The sequence below is a fragment of the Oncorhynchus keta genome, chromosome 12 (assembly GCF_023373465.1).
Source record: "Oncorhynchus keta strain PuntledgeMale-10-30-2019 chromosome 12, Oket_V2, whole genome shotgun sequence".
Taxonomy (NCBI): Eukaryota; Metazoa; Chordata; class Actinopteri; order Salmoniformes; family Salmonidae; genus Oncorhynchus; species Oncorhynchus keta.
Window position 1 is genome coordinate 10,134,263 of NC_068432.1, and position 16,125 is coordinate 10,150,387.

Sequence of the window (16,125 nt, forward strand, 5' to 3'; positions counted from 1 at the left end):
TGCAAGAGCTACGATATAACCGACAGTGCGTCACGGCACCGCAACTGTGCCAATAATACCAGCAGATAACCCGCCAGGTACGGATATCGATGGCACTCATATAACGATATTACAGTGTCAGTCTAATCATATCCGTGTGCTGAAATTCAATGGCCCTTATACCAAAACTAGGTGAATAGGACACTTCTACTCAACGAGTAACAGGGCGGCGTTGAGGGGATTATGTGCGGGAGGGGTGCGCACTGTTCAGTGCAAGAGAACGACAGCAGAGAGGAAGACAGGGTCGAGAGAAAGCGCATGTGTGATTCCGCTCTCTCTCCATGCAGGCAGCCCACTCCTGGCGAGCTCCCCCCATCTTGTGTGTATAACGTCTCTACCACCGGACAGCCGTACCAGCGTCCGCGGGCACTGCGGGGGAAATTCAACCCAGAATGGAGTGATAATGAACGGAGCCTCTCTTTTTCTTTTAGTCTTGTTTTTCCCCCGACTGTCATCCTCCTCGATGTCTCTTATCAGTTTTTAACCAAAACAAAATGTGGATTTCTTGTGACCAATTTTTATTGATATTTTCTGGCTTTTGGGGACTCACAATGGGTGCTTTCCCGAGCAGTGTTCAGATCGGTAAGTGTACAGCAGTGTTTGCCAATCAAAAGGGCATGAAAAGAGCCACTGGGTTATGAAGCGTGAATAAGATCTTGCTTTTCATTATAGTGTGTGTGACAGTGTTAAGAAATGCATGTTCGTCATTCATGGTCACATAACATTGTGACATTGAAAAGTAGAATTGACCGATCGTTTAAAAGCGCCGACACAAACCTATTCCAACATGACAATGTGTATGTGTTCCTAGATGATTCGATGTTTTTTCTAATGTGCACAAGGAAATAGGTATTTATAGTAATTCGTAACTGTTCCAGTGCGTTCCTCAGCAGCCGGTGTTCTTTCAAAGCGCCACTGCAGCAGTAGCCTAGCCTAGTGCTCTTTGCAGAGACTGGATACTTCGCTTGGTTGGAGCGAATGGATCAGCAGCGGGAATTTTCTCAAAGTGTGTGTAGCCCTGCTGCAGAGTGCACACTCGCCACTGTTACATTCAGAAGACTCCGTTCCCCTTTTGCATAAACCCGTTTGTCATAGTCATACCGTTTCATACTTGGCTGACTGGTTGCTTTTTTTTTGCCACCGAGAGAAGTGCGCCTATTCAAGCTGGAGCCTATCTCTATCAAAACCCAGCTAAAGCACTGACTGTCTGTAGCTTAAAAGCCGCGCCATGGTGAGATCTCTGGATCTCTGCTACTGCCAAGTGCCCCTGCCTTTAGCCTTTAACTTACGGTGTTGAATGTGGGCGAAAAGAAACCATAAATACACCACCTTCATTTAATTGCTAAACTGACCGAACAGGCTGATTTATAGGCGGTACGAACGAATCAAGTTGACCGCAAATAAATGCCAACCGGGGTCAAATGATCTCTCTCTGTCGACTAGTAATGTTGAACTTAAGACAGGTTTGCGGTGTTTTTAAAGGGATTCTCCAATGGATCACATTCTATTCAGGATGGTGGGCATTTTAAGATATCCAGGCAGGGTCCTTTGGGAGGGAAAATGTGTTAAGGTTATTGGCTGTGTCTCTTGTTTTTCCATCAAAAGCATTTCCTACATGCGCAGTGTCAGAGACCCAATTGCCCAGTTCTCTCTCTCTCTCTCTCTCTCTCTCTCTCTCTCTCTCTCTCTCTCTCTCTCTCTCTCTCTCTCTCTCTCTCTCTCTCTCTCTCTCTCTCTTGCCTCTCTCTCTCTCTGCCTCTCTCTGCCTCTGCCTCTGCAGGCGGCCTGTTCATCAGAAACACGGATCAGGAATACACAGCATTTCGCCTGGCCATCTTCCTGCACAATACTAGCCCCAACGCATCCGAGGCCCCCTTCAACCTGGTGCCTCATGTGGACAACATCGAGACGGCCAACAGCTTTGCTGTCACCAATGCCTGTGAGTACAAACCCACTAGGCACACACTGGTTAAATCAAGGTTGTTTCCACGCTCAATGGAATTGGCTTTAAGTCAGGGGTCTCAAACTGGTGGCATACGGGTCAGATATGGCCCGATGTAATGTTTTAATGGCTATCATTCTCATTTGACCAGTCAAGTCAAACCCAGGTTGGGATGCCAGAGTGTTGGCTTCTCTCTTTCTCTGTCACAAACATGTACACATGCATGCATGGATAGCTACACAAACAAATACACACACACACAAAGACACACACAGAAATAAACACACACACACACACACACACACACACACACTTACAGTGCATTCGGAAATTATTCAGACCACTTTCCTTTTTAGAAAATGTTGCACATTTATTACAAATAATAAACAGAAATACCTTATTTACATAAGTATTCATGATTTGGAAAGGCACACACCTGTCTATATAAGGTCCCACAGATGACAGTGCATATCAGTGCAAAAACCAAGCCATGAGGTCAAAGGAATTGTCCGTAGACAGCAATTTGTAGATGCACAGATCTGTGGAAGGGTACAAAACATTTCTGCAGCATTGAAGGTCCCCAAGAACACAGTGGCCTCCATCATTCTTAAGTGGAATAAGTTGGGAACCACCACGACTCTTCCTAGAGCTGGCCGCCTGGCAAAACTGAGCAATCTGGGGAGAAGGGCCTTGGTCAGGGAGGTGACGAGAACTCCATGGTCACTCTGACAGAGCTCTAGAGTTCCTCTGTGGAGATGGAATAACCTTCCAGAAGGAAAACCATCTCTGCAGCTCTCCACCAATCAGACATTTATGGTGAAGTGGCCAGAATGAAGCCACTCCTCAGTAAAAGGCACATGACAGCCACTTGGAGTTTCCCCAAAGGTACCAAAGGACTCTCAGAACAAGAAAAACAAGATTATCTGGTTAAACACGATTTAACTATTTGGACTGAATATCAAGCGTTATGTCTGGAGATAATCTGGCACCATCCCTACGGTGAAGCATGGGGGTGGCAGCATCATGCTGTGGGGATGTTTTTCAGTGGCAGGAACTGGGAGACTGGTCAGGATTGAGGGAAAGATGAACATAGCAAAGTACAGTGAGATCCTTGATGAAAACCTGCTCCAGAGACCTCAGACCGGGGCAAAGGTTTTACCTTCCAACAGGACAATGACCCTGAGCACACAGCCAAGACAGCACAAGAGAGGCTTCGGGACACGTCTTTGAATGTCCTTGAGTGGCCCAGCCAGAGCCCGGACTTGAACCCGATCTAACATCTCTGGAGATACCTGAAAATAGCTGTGCAGCGACGCTCCCCATCCAACCTGACAGACCTTGAGAGGATCTGCAGAGAAGAATGGGAGAAACTGCCCAAATACAGATGTGCCAAGCTTGTAGCATCATACCCAAGAAGATTGGAGGCTGTAATCGCTGCCAAAGATGCTTCAACAAAGTACTGAGTAAAGGATCTGAATACTTATGTAAATGTGATAGTTCAGTTAAAGTTTTTATGCATTTGTAAACATTTCTGTTTTTGCTTTGTCGTTATGTGGTATTGTGTGTAGAAAAAGTCAAGGGGTCTGAATACTTTCCAAATGCACTGTATAAAAATGATGTATTGATGAAAAATAACTTGAATATTGCAGGGGGTGGCAGTGATACCTGTGATACCTTTCCATGAAGGCAGTCTCTCCTATTGGAGCATCCTCCTTGAATACATTCAAGCATGTATAAACCCATACAAACCCCCACATATCCTAGCTAGCACATAGTCTGAGAACCATATTTTTCTTAGAGCTAGGTTAGAGTGTGCTTGTCCTATGGTTATTTTGCATACAAGCATTCCACAACTTTCTGGGAATGGTGTAGGATAGTTGCTTGGCTTTGGAATATTCTCAGCACATTTTATGGAACTTGACAAAAACAAGTTATTTTCTTGGTATTTCTTTACTTAAACAGAATGCTTCCGAAAATGTCAAACATGGTTACATTTAATTAAACTTTTGTTAATGTTTTAGGAACGTTCTCCAACTGGTTTGACGTTGGGAATGTTCTCAAATAGTTGAGAGAACGTAAAAAATGATGTTATTCTGTGTTAATTTTAGTACTAGTTCCTACAAGTTTCCTCATGGTTCTATTTAAAGATGTTATTACATTTTTTGGGGAACGTTAAGAAAACTTTCCATAAAAACCTCACATAAAAACCACAAGAAATCTTTAGTAATCTTAAAAACATACATTCCAGCTTCAGTGTCAAAAAAAGGCTCTTTCTCCTCTATCTTGTTAAGTGAGTTCAGGTGTGTTGGCCACACCTGATTGGCCACACCACTAATTGGCCACACCAAATCTTAATGAGTGCTTGTTTAGTTTGAAATTAGGTTTGTTTGAACAGACTAAAAGGAACACCATTGTATGCGTAATAAAACACTGCTCACCAATGTTTCCTATACTTTTTTGGGGGGGCACTGAGCAAATTCTATGTCTTGTGAGCATAAACTTGTAAGTTTGAGAATTCTGTGCAACTTTTGGCATGCATTTGCGGTGAACACTGAGACTGTACCCTTACAGTTTGAGAGAAGCTAATAGACTTTTGTGGCAATTTGAGCAAAATGTAGGCCTACCAACAAAACCAATGGAGCAAATCCCAGAATATGTTCACATGGAAATAGGTTTTGATTTTTTAAAATGTTGCCTACAGTAGCCTCTATGTGGTGTTCAATGCAGGCCTATTGCATGAGACTTTTAAAGACGTTTTTACATTATGAAGGGCATGCCATTAATTCATGATTTTTTTTACTTGGTCTGTAAGACTGTGGGCCAAATAGGTGACTGTACATTGCATTGTCTTGTGTTGTGTTGTATAATAATACAAAATAAAATGTGTTATTATTATCATACAGAGAATTAGACAATGTAGGCTACTCCTCTGCCAATAGGCGTATTTGCATATTCCAACCTGTCTCAAAATACATCACTGCCCCTTTAATTAAGACATACGTTAATTAAATTGCTGACCCATACTTATCTGTAAATTAGCTAATAACTCGCTAACTAGCAAAGAATATGAACAAATGTGCACTGATCTGAGCTAATCTGAAAAGCGCATTCACTCGCGGGTGATTGAAAGACCGCACGTGCGCTAACCGCGCCAATATAATTCTATTCACTTGCGCTCTGGCTCTGCCTCGAACAAAATCATAAACTCAATTTTGCAAAGTTAGATTTGCTTTGTTTTGTTGCATTGAAAATGGGCTGATATGATGTTGGGTCCATCACAGAAAAAACGTTGCTCCATATAATGCAAACTAATAGGACGTTCGGCCTATTATATATAGAGCAACGTTTTTACATTTCAAGCTGTCTTTGAAAAGCTAGTCAGGTAAAAAGTGGACGTCGGTGAAATTCAATCTCTTGAGTCTCTGAGCGGCATGGCATTTCTTCAGCGCGTCCTGGTGTTGTTGCGCGTCCGCGCACGAGCACAGTTTCAAGGGACTATTGCCGCTCACCCCTCGTTCCATGGATAGAGAACAGAAGATTACAGGTTCAAATCTCACTGATGCCGTGTCACGATAAAAAAAAATACATGTTTGAATGATTAATGCATAAGGGAATCACTTTCCATGTGTCCTATTTGTTTTTGGAGTTTCAAAAAAAGCTAGCAGTATTATTGATGACAGAGGGTTATCCTGTCTTGCCCCGGGTTACTGTGGCAGTCTGGCACTGGACATGACTTCATCTACTCTGCTTTAGCGCACACACACACGCACACACACACACGCACACACACGCGCACACGCACACGCGCACACACACCATTCTCTCCACAGTCAGGCTTTTATTCCTTCCCATCACCCTCAACAGGGTTGTCTCCCTTAGTTAAAGCTACAATATGTAACTTCTTGGGCAACCCGACCAAATTCCCATACAAATGTGAGTTATATGTCTGTTATTCTCATTGAAAGCAAATATAAGAAGCGGTAGATCTTTTCTATGTGCGCTATTTCTATGCCTCCCGTTCTTAGTATAGTTTTTGCATCTTTTACTTTCAGTTTTGAACACCAGCTTCAAATAGGTGAAAATACATTTCATAGTGGTTTATATGGTACAATTGTTCTCTACACTCTGAGTGCTTGTATTGTCACAAACTGAAATTAGGCAAACTAATAGAATTTTAGCAACCAGGAAATGGCGGAGCGCTTCCTGCATATTACACCTTTAAGGTCAATGTCTGCACATGCTCAGTCTGTCTCTCCTCTCCTGTTGGGGGTTTAATATAGCTATAGTATAGTATAGTATAGCCTTAACATTTAGCTTCACACAGTAGAGTGATGTCACATTGAGCATTGGTTGACTGTTGGTAAACAATGAATCCATTCCATTTGGTCTTACATTGAAAATGGATGTATCACAGCCAGTGTTGGTGTCACATTGAATCGTGTCACGTACTGTACTTGCATCAAGTTGAGGGTTGTTGCATGGAATTGCATACTATGGCATATCACACCGAGTGGGGCATTTCAATTCACTGCATTCTTACCAGCCCCCCATGGTTTACATTCTGTGCTCCAGTCTTTGACTGCATCCCAAATTGAACCTTATGCAAATAGTGCACTACTTTTTGTTACGCAGATTTTTTGGGGACGCAGCTTTGTAATTCATTTCCATCCAATATGCTCAATTCCCTAATCTACCATTCACCATTGTATAATTGTGCCTAGTTGATTTAATTATATCCCCAATGCCCATGTTTCATATTGGATGTTGATCTGGCAGGGCTATACTCCAAGTGTTATGGCTGTGTGTGTTCCATGCTATCCCCAATACCCATGGTGTATATTGGACGTTCATCTATTCTGTTCCATCCATTCTCTATTGCTGTACACTGCAGAGTCCATTTCTCTCTTCCGTCAATCCCCCATGTCTCATACCAGCATTTGATGTTTACCTCTTAACTAAAGGCTATGTTCCATACATTCGCTATTGCTGTGTGTGTAGCAGCAACATCCGATCCATGTCTCATAATTGGTGTTCATCTACTATAAGCTATACAGTATGTTCCTTTGTCTTTTGCTACTGTGCAGCAGCATGCACTATCTCATCATTTCTATTGCTTTCCCCCCAATACCCATGTTTCATATTCGGTGTGTTAGTGGTTTGTTGCTCTCTGGTTCTCTGGGGAGCAGTGTTTCTCTCAGCTGTGTTTGACCCGAGGCGGGTACCCAGGATGATTTGGCTTTTGATGATCTATCTTGCCCACGAGGATTTCGGTGCAATATTCAAAAATCGATGGCTAAATTAAGCAGAGAATGAAGAGTTGTGTTTGAGACGTATGGCTGTGTCTGTGTGTATGCACTTGTGCATGTGTCTTTACGCTTGTGTGTGAGTGTGTATGTTTTTTTGTGTGTATGTTTTTTGCGTGTATGTGAGTGATGCCTGGAGACACAGAGAGGAGTGCTGTGACCTTCAGAACATGCTGGCTAGCTGGAGAGTAGCAGTAGTGCGTTGACTGGACTATGGCTCTCTCTCTGTGGTTCAACATCATTACTTTCCAACCAACCAGCGTTCATTCTCACATTGCCCTGCAGGGGAGTACCGTAAGGTTACGTGCCAAACGACACTATTCCCTACATAGTATACTGCTATTGACCAAACCACAAGGGGCTCTGGTCAAAAGTAGTGCACTATGTAGGGAACAGGGTGCCATTTGGGACGCATTATAACAATACCAAGTCATGGAAGCTCTTGAAATGCCTTTATACACTATGAGTATGCTATATGTTTTGTAAACTGTATATACTTAATTTAATCTCCTGAAGGTGTTACTGCTCCATTTAATCATCATCAGTAAGAATGATTGACCAGCCATTGTTAGTGTGTTTTTGACATGTATACCTCTGATATCCATGGCATTGTCACCTGGAACAGAAACAGGTTCAGACTTTTCCAGTAAGATGGTTTCAAAACTAGATGCAATGCAAGAACATTATTCTAATGGCATTTTATCAGTTTTTAACTGATTGTGATCTGGTTGTAATCTCATGTTTCTATAACCAGAAGACGAGTTTACAACCAGAAAATTACATTATTATGATGTCCCATGCCGTTTTTGCCCACTGACACATGGCTTGAGGTGGAGCCAAACCATTTTTCTCCTGAAGTTAAGTGTGAAAAACTCCAACCCGATTCCCTTTCCTCGCAGGCTAATGGCTGCCTGGCACGCAGGAAGTCAGTGGGCAACCATTGATTGGCCGAGCCAAATCAGAGCAGAATTACATGAGCAAATCAATGTGGCTCCAATAGCTATGGGGCAGGAGAGACTCTGACATTGAACGAGACCAGACCTGCTGAGCTGTCTCTTTCTCTCTCTCTCTCTCTCTCTCTCTCTCTCTCTCTCTCTCGCTCTCTCTTCCCCCTGTTTCTCTCACTCTTTCTTTTATCCCCCCTTTCTTTGAATCTTATAACTCCCTCCTATGACCTTAGCGTTGGTTCAATGGCATATGTTTCCAAAGAAACACTGAGAGAGGGACTTATTTGTGGCGAAGATGACCCCATTCAACGAATCCTGTTTGTGACTGTCTACAAAGCTGACAAGCCTCATTGCTGTGACGATGAGAATGGATGCTGCCGGGGCAGCAGGGTAGCCTAGTGGTTAGAGTGTTGGACTAGTAACCGGAAGGTTGCAAATTCAAGCCCCCGTGCTGACAAGGTACAAATCTGTCATTCTGCCCCTGAACAGGCAGTTAACCCACTGTTCCTAGGCTGTCATTGAAAATAAGAATTTGTTCTTAACTGACCTGCCTAGTTGAATAAAGGTTTAAAAAAATGCTAGTATTATCATTTGCTTATCGTTCATGAAATTTTGTCAGCTGGTTATTGTCATACAAAAGACACTAACTAATTGACCGTTAATTAACATAAATATGTTTAACATCTCCAGACCTTCAGCCTACAAGCCACTGATGTAGACCTTTGGAACATCTACATTTTAAAAAGTCTTATAAATGAATGTAAGGGACTGGGAGACTACTCAGGGTCGAGGGAAAATGAACAGAGAAAAGTAAAGATAGATCCTTGATGAAAACCTGCTTCAGAGCACTCAGAACCTCAGACTGGGGTGAGGGTTCACCTTCCAAAAGGACAACGACCCTGAACACACAGCCAAAACAATGCAGGGGTGACTTCGGGTCAAGTTTCTTAATGTCTGTGAGTGGTCCAGCCAGAGCCCGGACTTGAACCAGATCGAACTTCTCTGGAGAGACCGGAAAATAGCTGTGCAGTGATGCTCCCCCATCCAACCTGACAGAGCTTGAATACTTTCCGAATGCACAGTAAGTCCCGTTCCATTATTTTATTTTATATGATTTTATAGTAAGAAGAATAGAATTGATATTTTCCCCATTACAGAGTGAGTGCGCATATGAAGTGGCTATGTTGAACTTAAAAGTGATAATTTGAAACAGATCCTATATGCTAGATTTTGAGTTATTTGGTAACTTTAGTTGTGTATGATACAAACCTTACAATGTATTAGGAATCAAAACATATATGGGCTGTATGGTGCGACTATATGTTATTGATGATTTGAGAAAGTAGCCAAAAAAAAGCTTGCTCTCTGTTCCTTGCCTCGGGCTGCACAGCACTTCTCTCATCAAGTGATCATATTTCCACCCGTCAGACTATTCTCAATTAAATCTGGTCATTACTAATATGTAAAAATTAGTTTCGATTTATAATGGCCCATTATCAAATAGGCAGGAACAGGGGCAGGGGGAAAAAATACGTTTAATCTGTTTGTGCTCCAATAAAGAACAGAGTCCGCGCGCTTTCCCGCCGTTCCGTTTTGTAGGCTACTTCAATCAAATGTATTTATAAAGCCCTTCTTACATCAGCTGATGTCACAAAGTGCTGTACAGAAACGCAGCCTAAAACCCCAAACAGCAAGCAATGCATGTATATTTCAGTTTCATATCGGAGCTGTGCTTAATATGAGTAGCTGGGAAATAAATACAAGAACAATTTATTTCACTCCACGCATCAACCACTATTTGAGGAGCATGCTCTCGCTCCCGGACAGGTGATATTCCACCCACACTCGGTATGCCATGGGCTCGCCAACCTTGTTCCTACAGCTACCCAGTGTTTAATTTGCGAATCCAAGTGAAATCCGTTTGGAAACATGGATTGTAACATGTTTTCGCAAGTAAACATATTTCACGAAACTGTTGACAGCCCGTCTGCGCACTCAATAAATGAGTAAAGGAGAGCGAGGAGGAGATGGAAACGCATGGTGGTGAGATATTCTGTATAGCTCAAGGGTTTCCCCCAATTAATTATGAAAATACAAAAAAAAAATCCCAATTACTAGGCTATTAAAAATCAAATACAAATTCACTAATTGTAGGCGAACTGTAAGCTGCCATGCAATCAATGTATCATGCAACAGCTTTCCCTGTGGCTATACGTTCTCTCCCAGGCTCGTGCAGCAAGAGGTAACCAGTCCATCCAGTATCCATAATAATACAGTCCACACTCAAAGGTAATTACTAGAATTGGTTTAATTGTGGAGCAGAGGCTAGACCAATTACTTTCCCAAGACATCTTGGTTTCTGTTTTTCTGTCATGCCTAATATGCTGTAGCTATGTTTTGTATAACGGCACAATCATCATTTTAATTCAGGTAATTTTTTTCGGGCTTGGGCTCATACTGTAAAGCTATGCATAGACTCTAATATGGTCACATGGAATTGTATGACTCGTGACTGCATGGGTAACGGTAATATGGTCACCGCAACAGCCCGAGGTAGACCAATCATATCAAAACGACAATGGGAACAGAACATATCGGAAACAATACCGCAAAGTATTATACTGATCGAGATGGCCCGATAGTGTGAAATGGGCCATTTTGGATCCATTATGAGATTTTTTTTCTCCAAAACACCAACATTGACCGTGGTTTATTGAACAAGAGGATGATTTTGTGAGGAAGGAGGATGAGGGTTAGAGATTGAAGGGGTAAGACCACCTCCCACACATTGCGCTGCTGCCTGGTGCCTCTCCCCTTTTTGACATAGTGGCATGTTCATCCCTGATGATATTGTGCGTGGCAATCTGACTCAGTCTCCTCCACAACCAGTATGTGTGTGCGTGTTTGTGTGTGTTTACACAAAAACATTCTAGGTTAAAAACAACCCAATTTGGGTTATTTGGTAACCCAGCACTGGCTAAATATTGGACAGAACACATGCTGGGTTGTTTTGACCTAACCAGTTGGGTTCCCAATGTGCAAACACTGGTTTAATCAACGTTGTTTGGTGAACCAATGTGAAATAGACGTTGAACTGATGTCTGTGCCCAGTGGGTTGCATGAATAACCCAACGTGTGTTCATTTAACCTAGAAACAGGGTCTTTTTGAATATAATCCTCAGGTTATTTGTAGGAGGTGTGGTTTATTATTTATATATATATATATATATATATATATATATATATATATATATATATATATATATTTTTTTTTTTTACCTTTATTTAACTAGGCAAGTCAGATTGACCATGGATGAAAAGTACATGTAATTCCTGTTCATGTTAAGTTTACATACTGCAAATAAAATGTTTTCTTAAAAATGTCTATCATCTATCATAACCCTAACCTTAACCACACTGTGTGTGTGTAACGATTCAATTCCTATCGCCGAAGTTCAGCACTATAGCGCGATTGAAATTTTAAAACAATGTTTCCACATTCACAGAGATGGTATTCAGGGTCAAATCTGCGTACAGTATGTTGGCTCAATCGTACATTACCTTTACATTTCAAGCGTACTAAAGAGTTTAACTTTGGCGATACAGATTGAATCAAGCCCTAAATTAGGGAGTCAGGTATCTCTCTATATGTTTCTATAATATTTAAGGTTCTACTTGGGTTTATATAGGTGTCTATGTATCAGACCTCAGGATAAGACCCAGATGCAGAATCCGAAAGGTACAGAACGGCAGGCAGGCTCAGGGTTAAGGGCCGGCAGAGGTCAGTAATCCAGGGCAATATCACAAGGTACAGAACAGTAGGCATGATCAGGGCAGGCAGAATGGTCAAAACTGGGAAAACTAGAGCGAAACAGGAGTACGGGAAAAGCGCTGGTAGGCTTGACGAGACAAGACGAGCTGGCAACAGACAAACAGAAAACACAGGTATAAATGCACTGGTAATATGCCACCTTCCCTCCATTAGTCTACTCAATGGAGCCCTTTCCTGTGTTTTTCGAGAGGGATTGGGGTGTTCGGCCTTGTGTCTTTGAGGATTTCTAATGTACCCCGGGAAAATGGAGGTCATTTGTTGGCCATGATGTGTTTGCATCGGGTTTTTGTTATGACAAGATGTCGCTGGACATTTGACCGGCAGCATTTCAATTTTACATGCCACTTTAGAAATGTAACAGATCAATATGCATTGATAGCGTAACCTGATTAGGGCGTCCACCCACGGTACTCTGAAAACAGACGTCACATTTAGATTATACTAATTCATCTTAACAGAACATGCAAGTCGAGGATGCAATGATGTTTCTCCTTGCTGGAGCACTTTGAAGATGTTAGAACAACTGTCCACATTTACTTTCCATCAGCCAACAAGATGAGAAACGAACAGCAAAATCACTAGCCTATGCATATGCGGTGCGTGAGTTTCAAGTTTGAGGAAGCAACTTCTCACCATACAAATGCACCTTGAAAATAAACCATTTCATGCATCGCATTTGCAGTCTTATATAAGATAGCCTACTAATCGTAACGTGTTGAGTAGGTTGGATAGTTATAATTTAGGCCAATAATATTGTAACGACCCTGGGTTTATAAGCGCGGAAATCGACCCTGCCGCATGATCATGCTTTCGCGGCACAGTCGATAGCGCGCCAGACCGCGGGCTAGAAGGTCGAGGGTTCGTGACCTGCTCCCTGCCTGTTTCATTACAATATAACTAAATCACTGTTCGCAAAAAAAGACTGTTCAATGCATGGCTGAGCGCATAGAGGCCTGGGCTATAGGCTATATCAGATTCGTTTCTTCTTTCTTTGCCCTGGAAAAACACATTTCATGCAATTCTACTACACTTTATATGCCTGGAGACATTAGTATAATATTTTTTTAATACTACAAATTACAGCATAGCCTACTCTGCTGACACTGACAAACAGATCAAATAAAACGAAGTTGTCCATATAATAAGCCTACGATAAGGGGAGACACAAATAGGATATGACATCCATTTCAACTGAAGGAGAAAATGATTGTCCAAAAACAAAACGTTTAAGTGTCACTGACCCAATAATGATAGCTAGTGAATATGCACAGTGTGCACTCACCGGGGATATGATGGATGCTCTCTGCTGGTGCCAATAAGATAGACTATAGGCCTATTGTTGTTCACTCAATTAAGTTGAGAATGTTGATAACTAAAAGACACGTTAGAGACCTTTCATTGTGTTCTCTTTACAACAATAGCCATTTGCTGTATGGACGCGCCGCCAATGAACCTGTGTCAATCTCCTATCTCCCTATTCTATTGGTCAGCTTGTCGAGAAAGAAATAGCACAGACTCTGGGACAGTTGTAGATATGAAAGATCCCAAATTCATACAACCAGTAGGCCTTGGCTACATAATTATTATTTTTTTAAGATTAGCTTAAAATGTCGATAAATTTATGGCTTAACATTATTAGTGCAGCAATGCGCACAAGACAGTAGGCTATGCGCTAATGTGCATTTGGCTACTGTCAGAGTCGTGTGTATAGGAAGTCAGGCGCAGGAGAGTCAAACGGAGTGTAAATGGAGTCTTTTAATATAAGTCCACTTAACATGCTCCAAACACTAAGTACGTACATACGTAAACGAACATGCGTACGAGGACCCGTCGCGCACCTATACAACATAAAACAACACTTGACAAAAATACAATCTCTGACAAAGACATGAGGGGAAACAGAGGGTTAAATACACAACAGGTAATGAATGGGATTGAAAACAGATGTGTGGGAAGACAAGACAAAACCAATGGAAAATTAAAAATGGATATCAATGATGGCTGGAAGGCCGGTGACGTCTACGGCTGAGCATAGAACATGAGCGAAATGGGCTACTGGTTTCAATGGCAAATGGAAGCCTTTATAAAATAATTGCCACCACGGATATGGTCGGATTTTGCCTAGGCTACTTTGAAGCAAGGTAAAACATGCCTCATAATATGTAGTTAAACTTTACAAAGTGGTATGTTGCCTATGCATTTGAATGGCGAATGCAAATGAATGCAAATTAACCAATAGATCGATAAGCATGTCCAGCCAAATGTATTACATCAACTTGTATTTCTATCAATGAATAGGCAAAAACGCAGTATATCGCAAAAGCCGGTTATTACTGGCAAATGGAACCTTGGTTTGTGTGTATTTGTGCTAGCATGTTTTTGTGCCTGTGTATGTGCATGCATGTGTGGAGCTCTGGGAGGCGGGTTAATGGGTGGTGTTAGGAGAGTGGAGGGGATGGAGAGATGTTGGAGGAGGCCAGAGAGAGACGATGGGGCCTTTCTAGGGAGTTTTGGCCTTTCTAGGGAGTTTGTCCTAGCCACCGTGCTTCTACACCTGCATTGCTTGCTGTTTGGGGTTTTAGGCTGGGTTTCTGTACAGCACTTTGAGATATCAGCTGATGTACGAAGGGCTATATAAATCCATTTGATTTGGGGCTTCACCTCGAATGGGGAATTCATGTGGCAAGGCAGGGGGGAGTGTAAACACACACAAATAAAATCACCCGGCTGCCAGCCTAATGTACAGCCTTTGAACCTGAATCCCAGACAGGCCTTGTTCACCCAGTAGTGGTACACTAGTTCAGTTTGTCGAAATTAAGAGGTGCTACCCGACCTTATCCAATAAGAACACAGATTTTTGTTTTCAATTGCAAAATGTTTTTCTTTGGTGTGCCCAACTGAAAACTACCCATCTTTCTCATAATCACCCCTGTTCATGGTGTAAAGCCTTTTAACCTGATTCCCAGCCAGGCCCTGTTCACCCCCAGTGGGACATTACCTTCTTGTCGTGTCCCTGCTTCTGCTCTACCTGTCCTTCAGCCTGATCTAGTGTGTATGTATGTGTATGCGTGTGTGTGAGTGTGAGTTTGAGTGTGTGTGTGTGTGTGTGTGTGTGCGTGCGTGCGTGCGTGTGTGTGTTAGACTGGACTGATAGCAGGACTCTCTGTTTTATGATGAATCACTTCAGTCCCTAAGCACAGTGGGTGAGGGCGGGGACAGAGGGAGAGGGAGAGGGAGAGAATGAGGTTGGAGATCAGTCAAAACACAAGGACTTTACTGGGATGGGTTGACTTTTCATTAAAGGATAATTCCACTACTTTATAACCAGTTACCATGCTGTTATTATATATGCACTACTGTATGATTTGATACACAATTTGATGTTTAATTGTTTTTGTTAGTCATATTGCACGATTACTCGTTTTTGTCATTTTTGAAGCTTCGTTATTGCCCTCGTCTACAGTACACTACAGTTACCAGGGTGCATTTCACCTCCCAGGATACAATGCTTCACCCAGTCTGCAGTTAGCTAAGCTGGCTAGCAAGCCCAGATAAGTTTATTTCGTAAGTTATGAGTGCAATTCACATGACCTTTGGGGTTGTAATCATATTGTAATGCTTGCATGAATATCATGCTGAAGATATGTTAGTCATTGTCACCAATCAACTGCATTACATAAAAACACAATTCAAATTTAGATGCTAACGAATGATAACCATAAGTTACTGCATCTAATGGTTAGCTAGCACGCTAGTTAGCCCAACTGCTATATCCCAAAATATAGCGTTTGCAACAATAACAACCTAGTTTAATCTTAGCGACTGTCTTAAACAACAGTCCAAATAACATGTAGGCCTGTTAGAACACAACATGTATTATGATATTTACAGGAAAATCACTACAGAATCCTAGTCTCTTCTAATTGAAGCTTGTATCTTTGGAAATAACATTAGCAACGCTAACTAGCTAACCCTGCTGCATCTAAAACAATATGTTTTCAAACATAACAGCCAAATACAGCCTTAACGACTTTCCAAGCAACCATCTAACAACACTTTAGG

The 16,125-nt window shown here is 42.0% G+C and overlaps 1 protein-coding gene across 5 annotated transcripts in view; it reads left to right on the forward strand.

Moving 5' to 3' along the window:
* Window positions 1-163: 163 nt before the first annotated feature.
* Window positions 164-16,125, forward strand: part of LOC118391761 (glutamate receptor 4) — a 157,722-nt gene continuing 141,760 nt past the window's right edge. The window contains exons 1-2 of one of the 5 annotated variants that reach the window (XM_052457709.1): window positions 164-621; window positions 1,820-1,978. In XM_052457709.1, the coding sequence (XP_052313669.1) occupies window positions 534-621; window positions 1,820-1,978 (247 nt within the window). In that variant the 5' untranslated portion in view covers window positions 164-533. The remainder of the gene's footprint in view (window positions 622-1,819; window positions 1,979-16,125) is intronic. The other 4 variants (XM_052457711.1, XM_052457710.1, XM_052457713.1 and 1 more) reach the window with 4 other exon arrangements.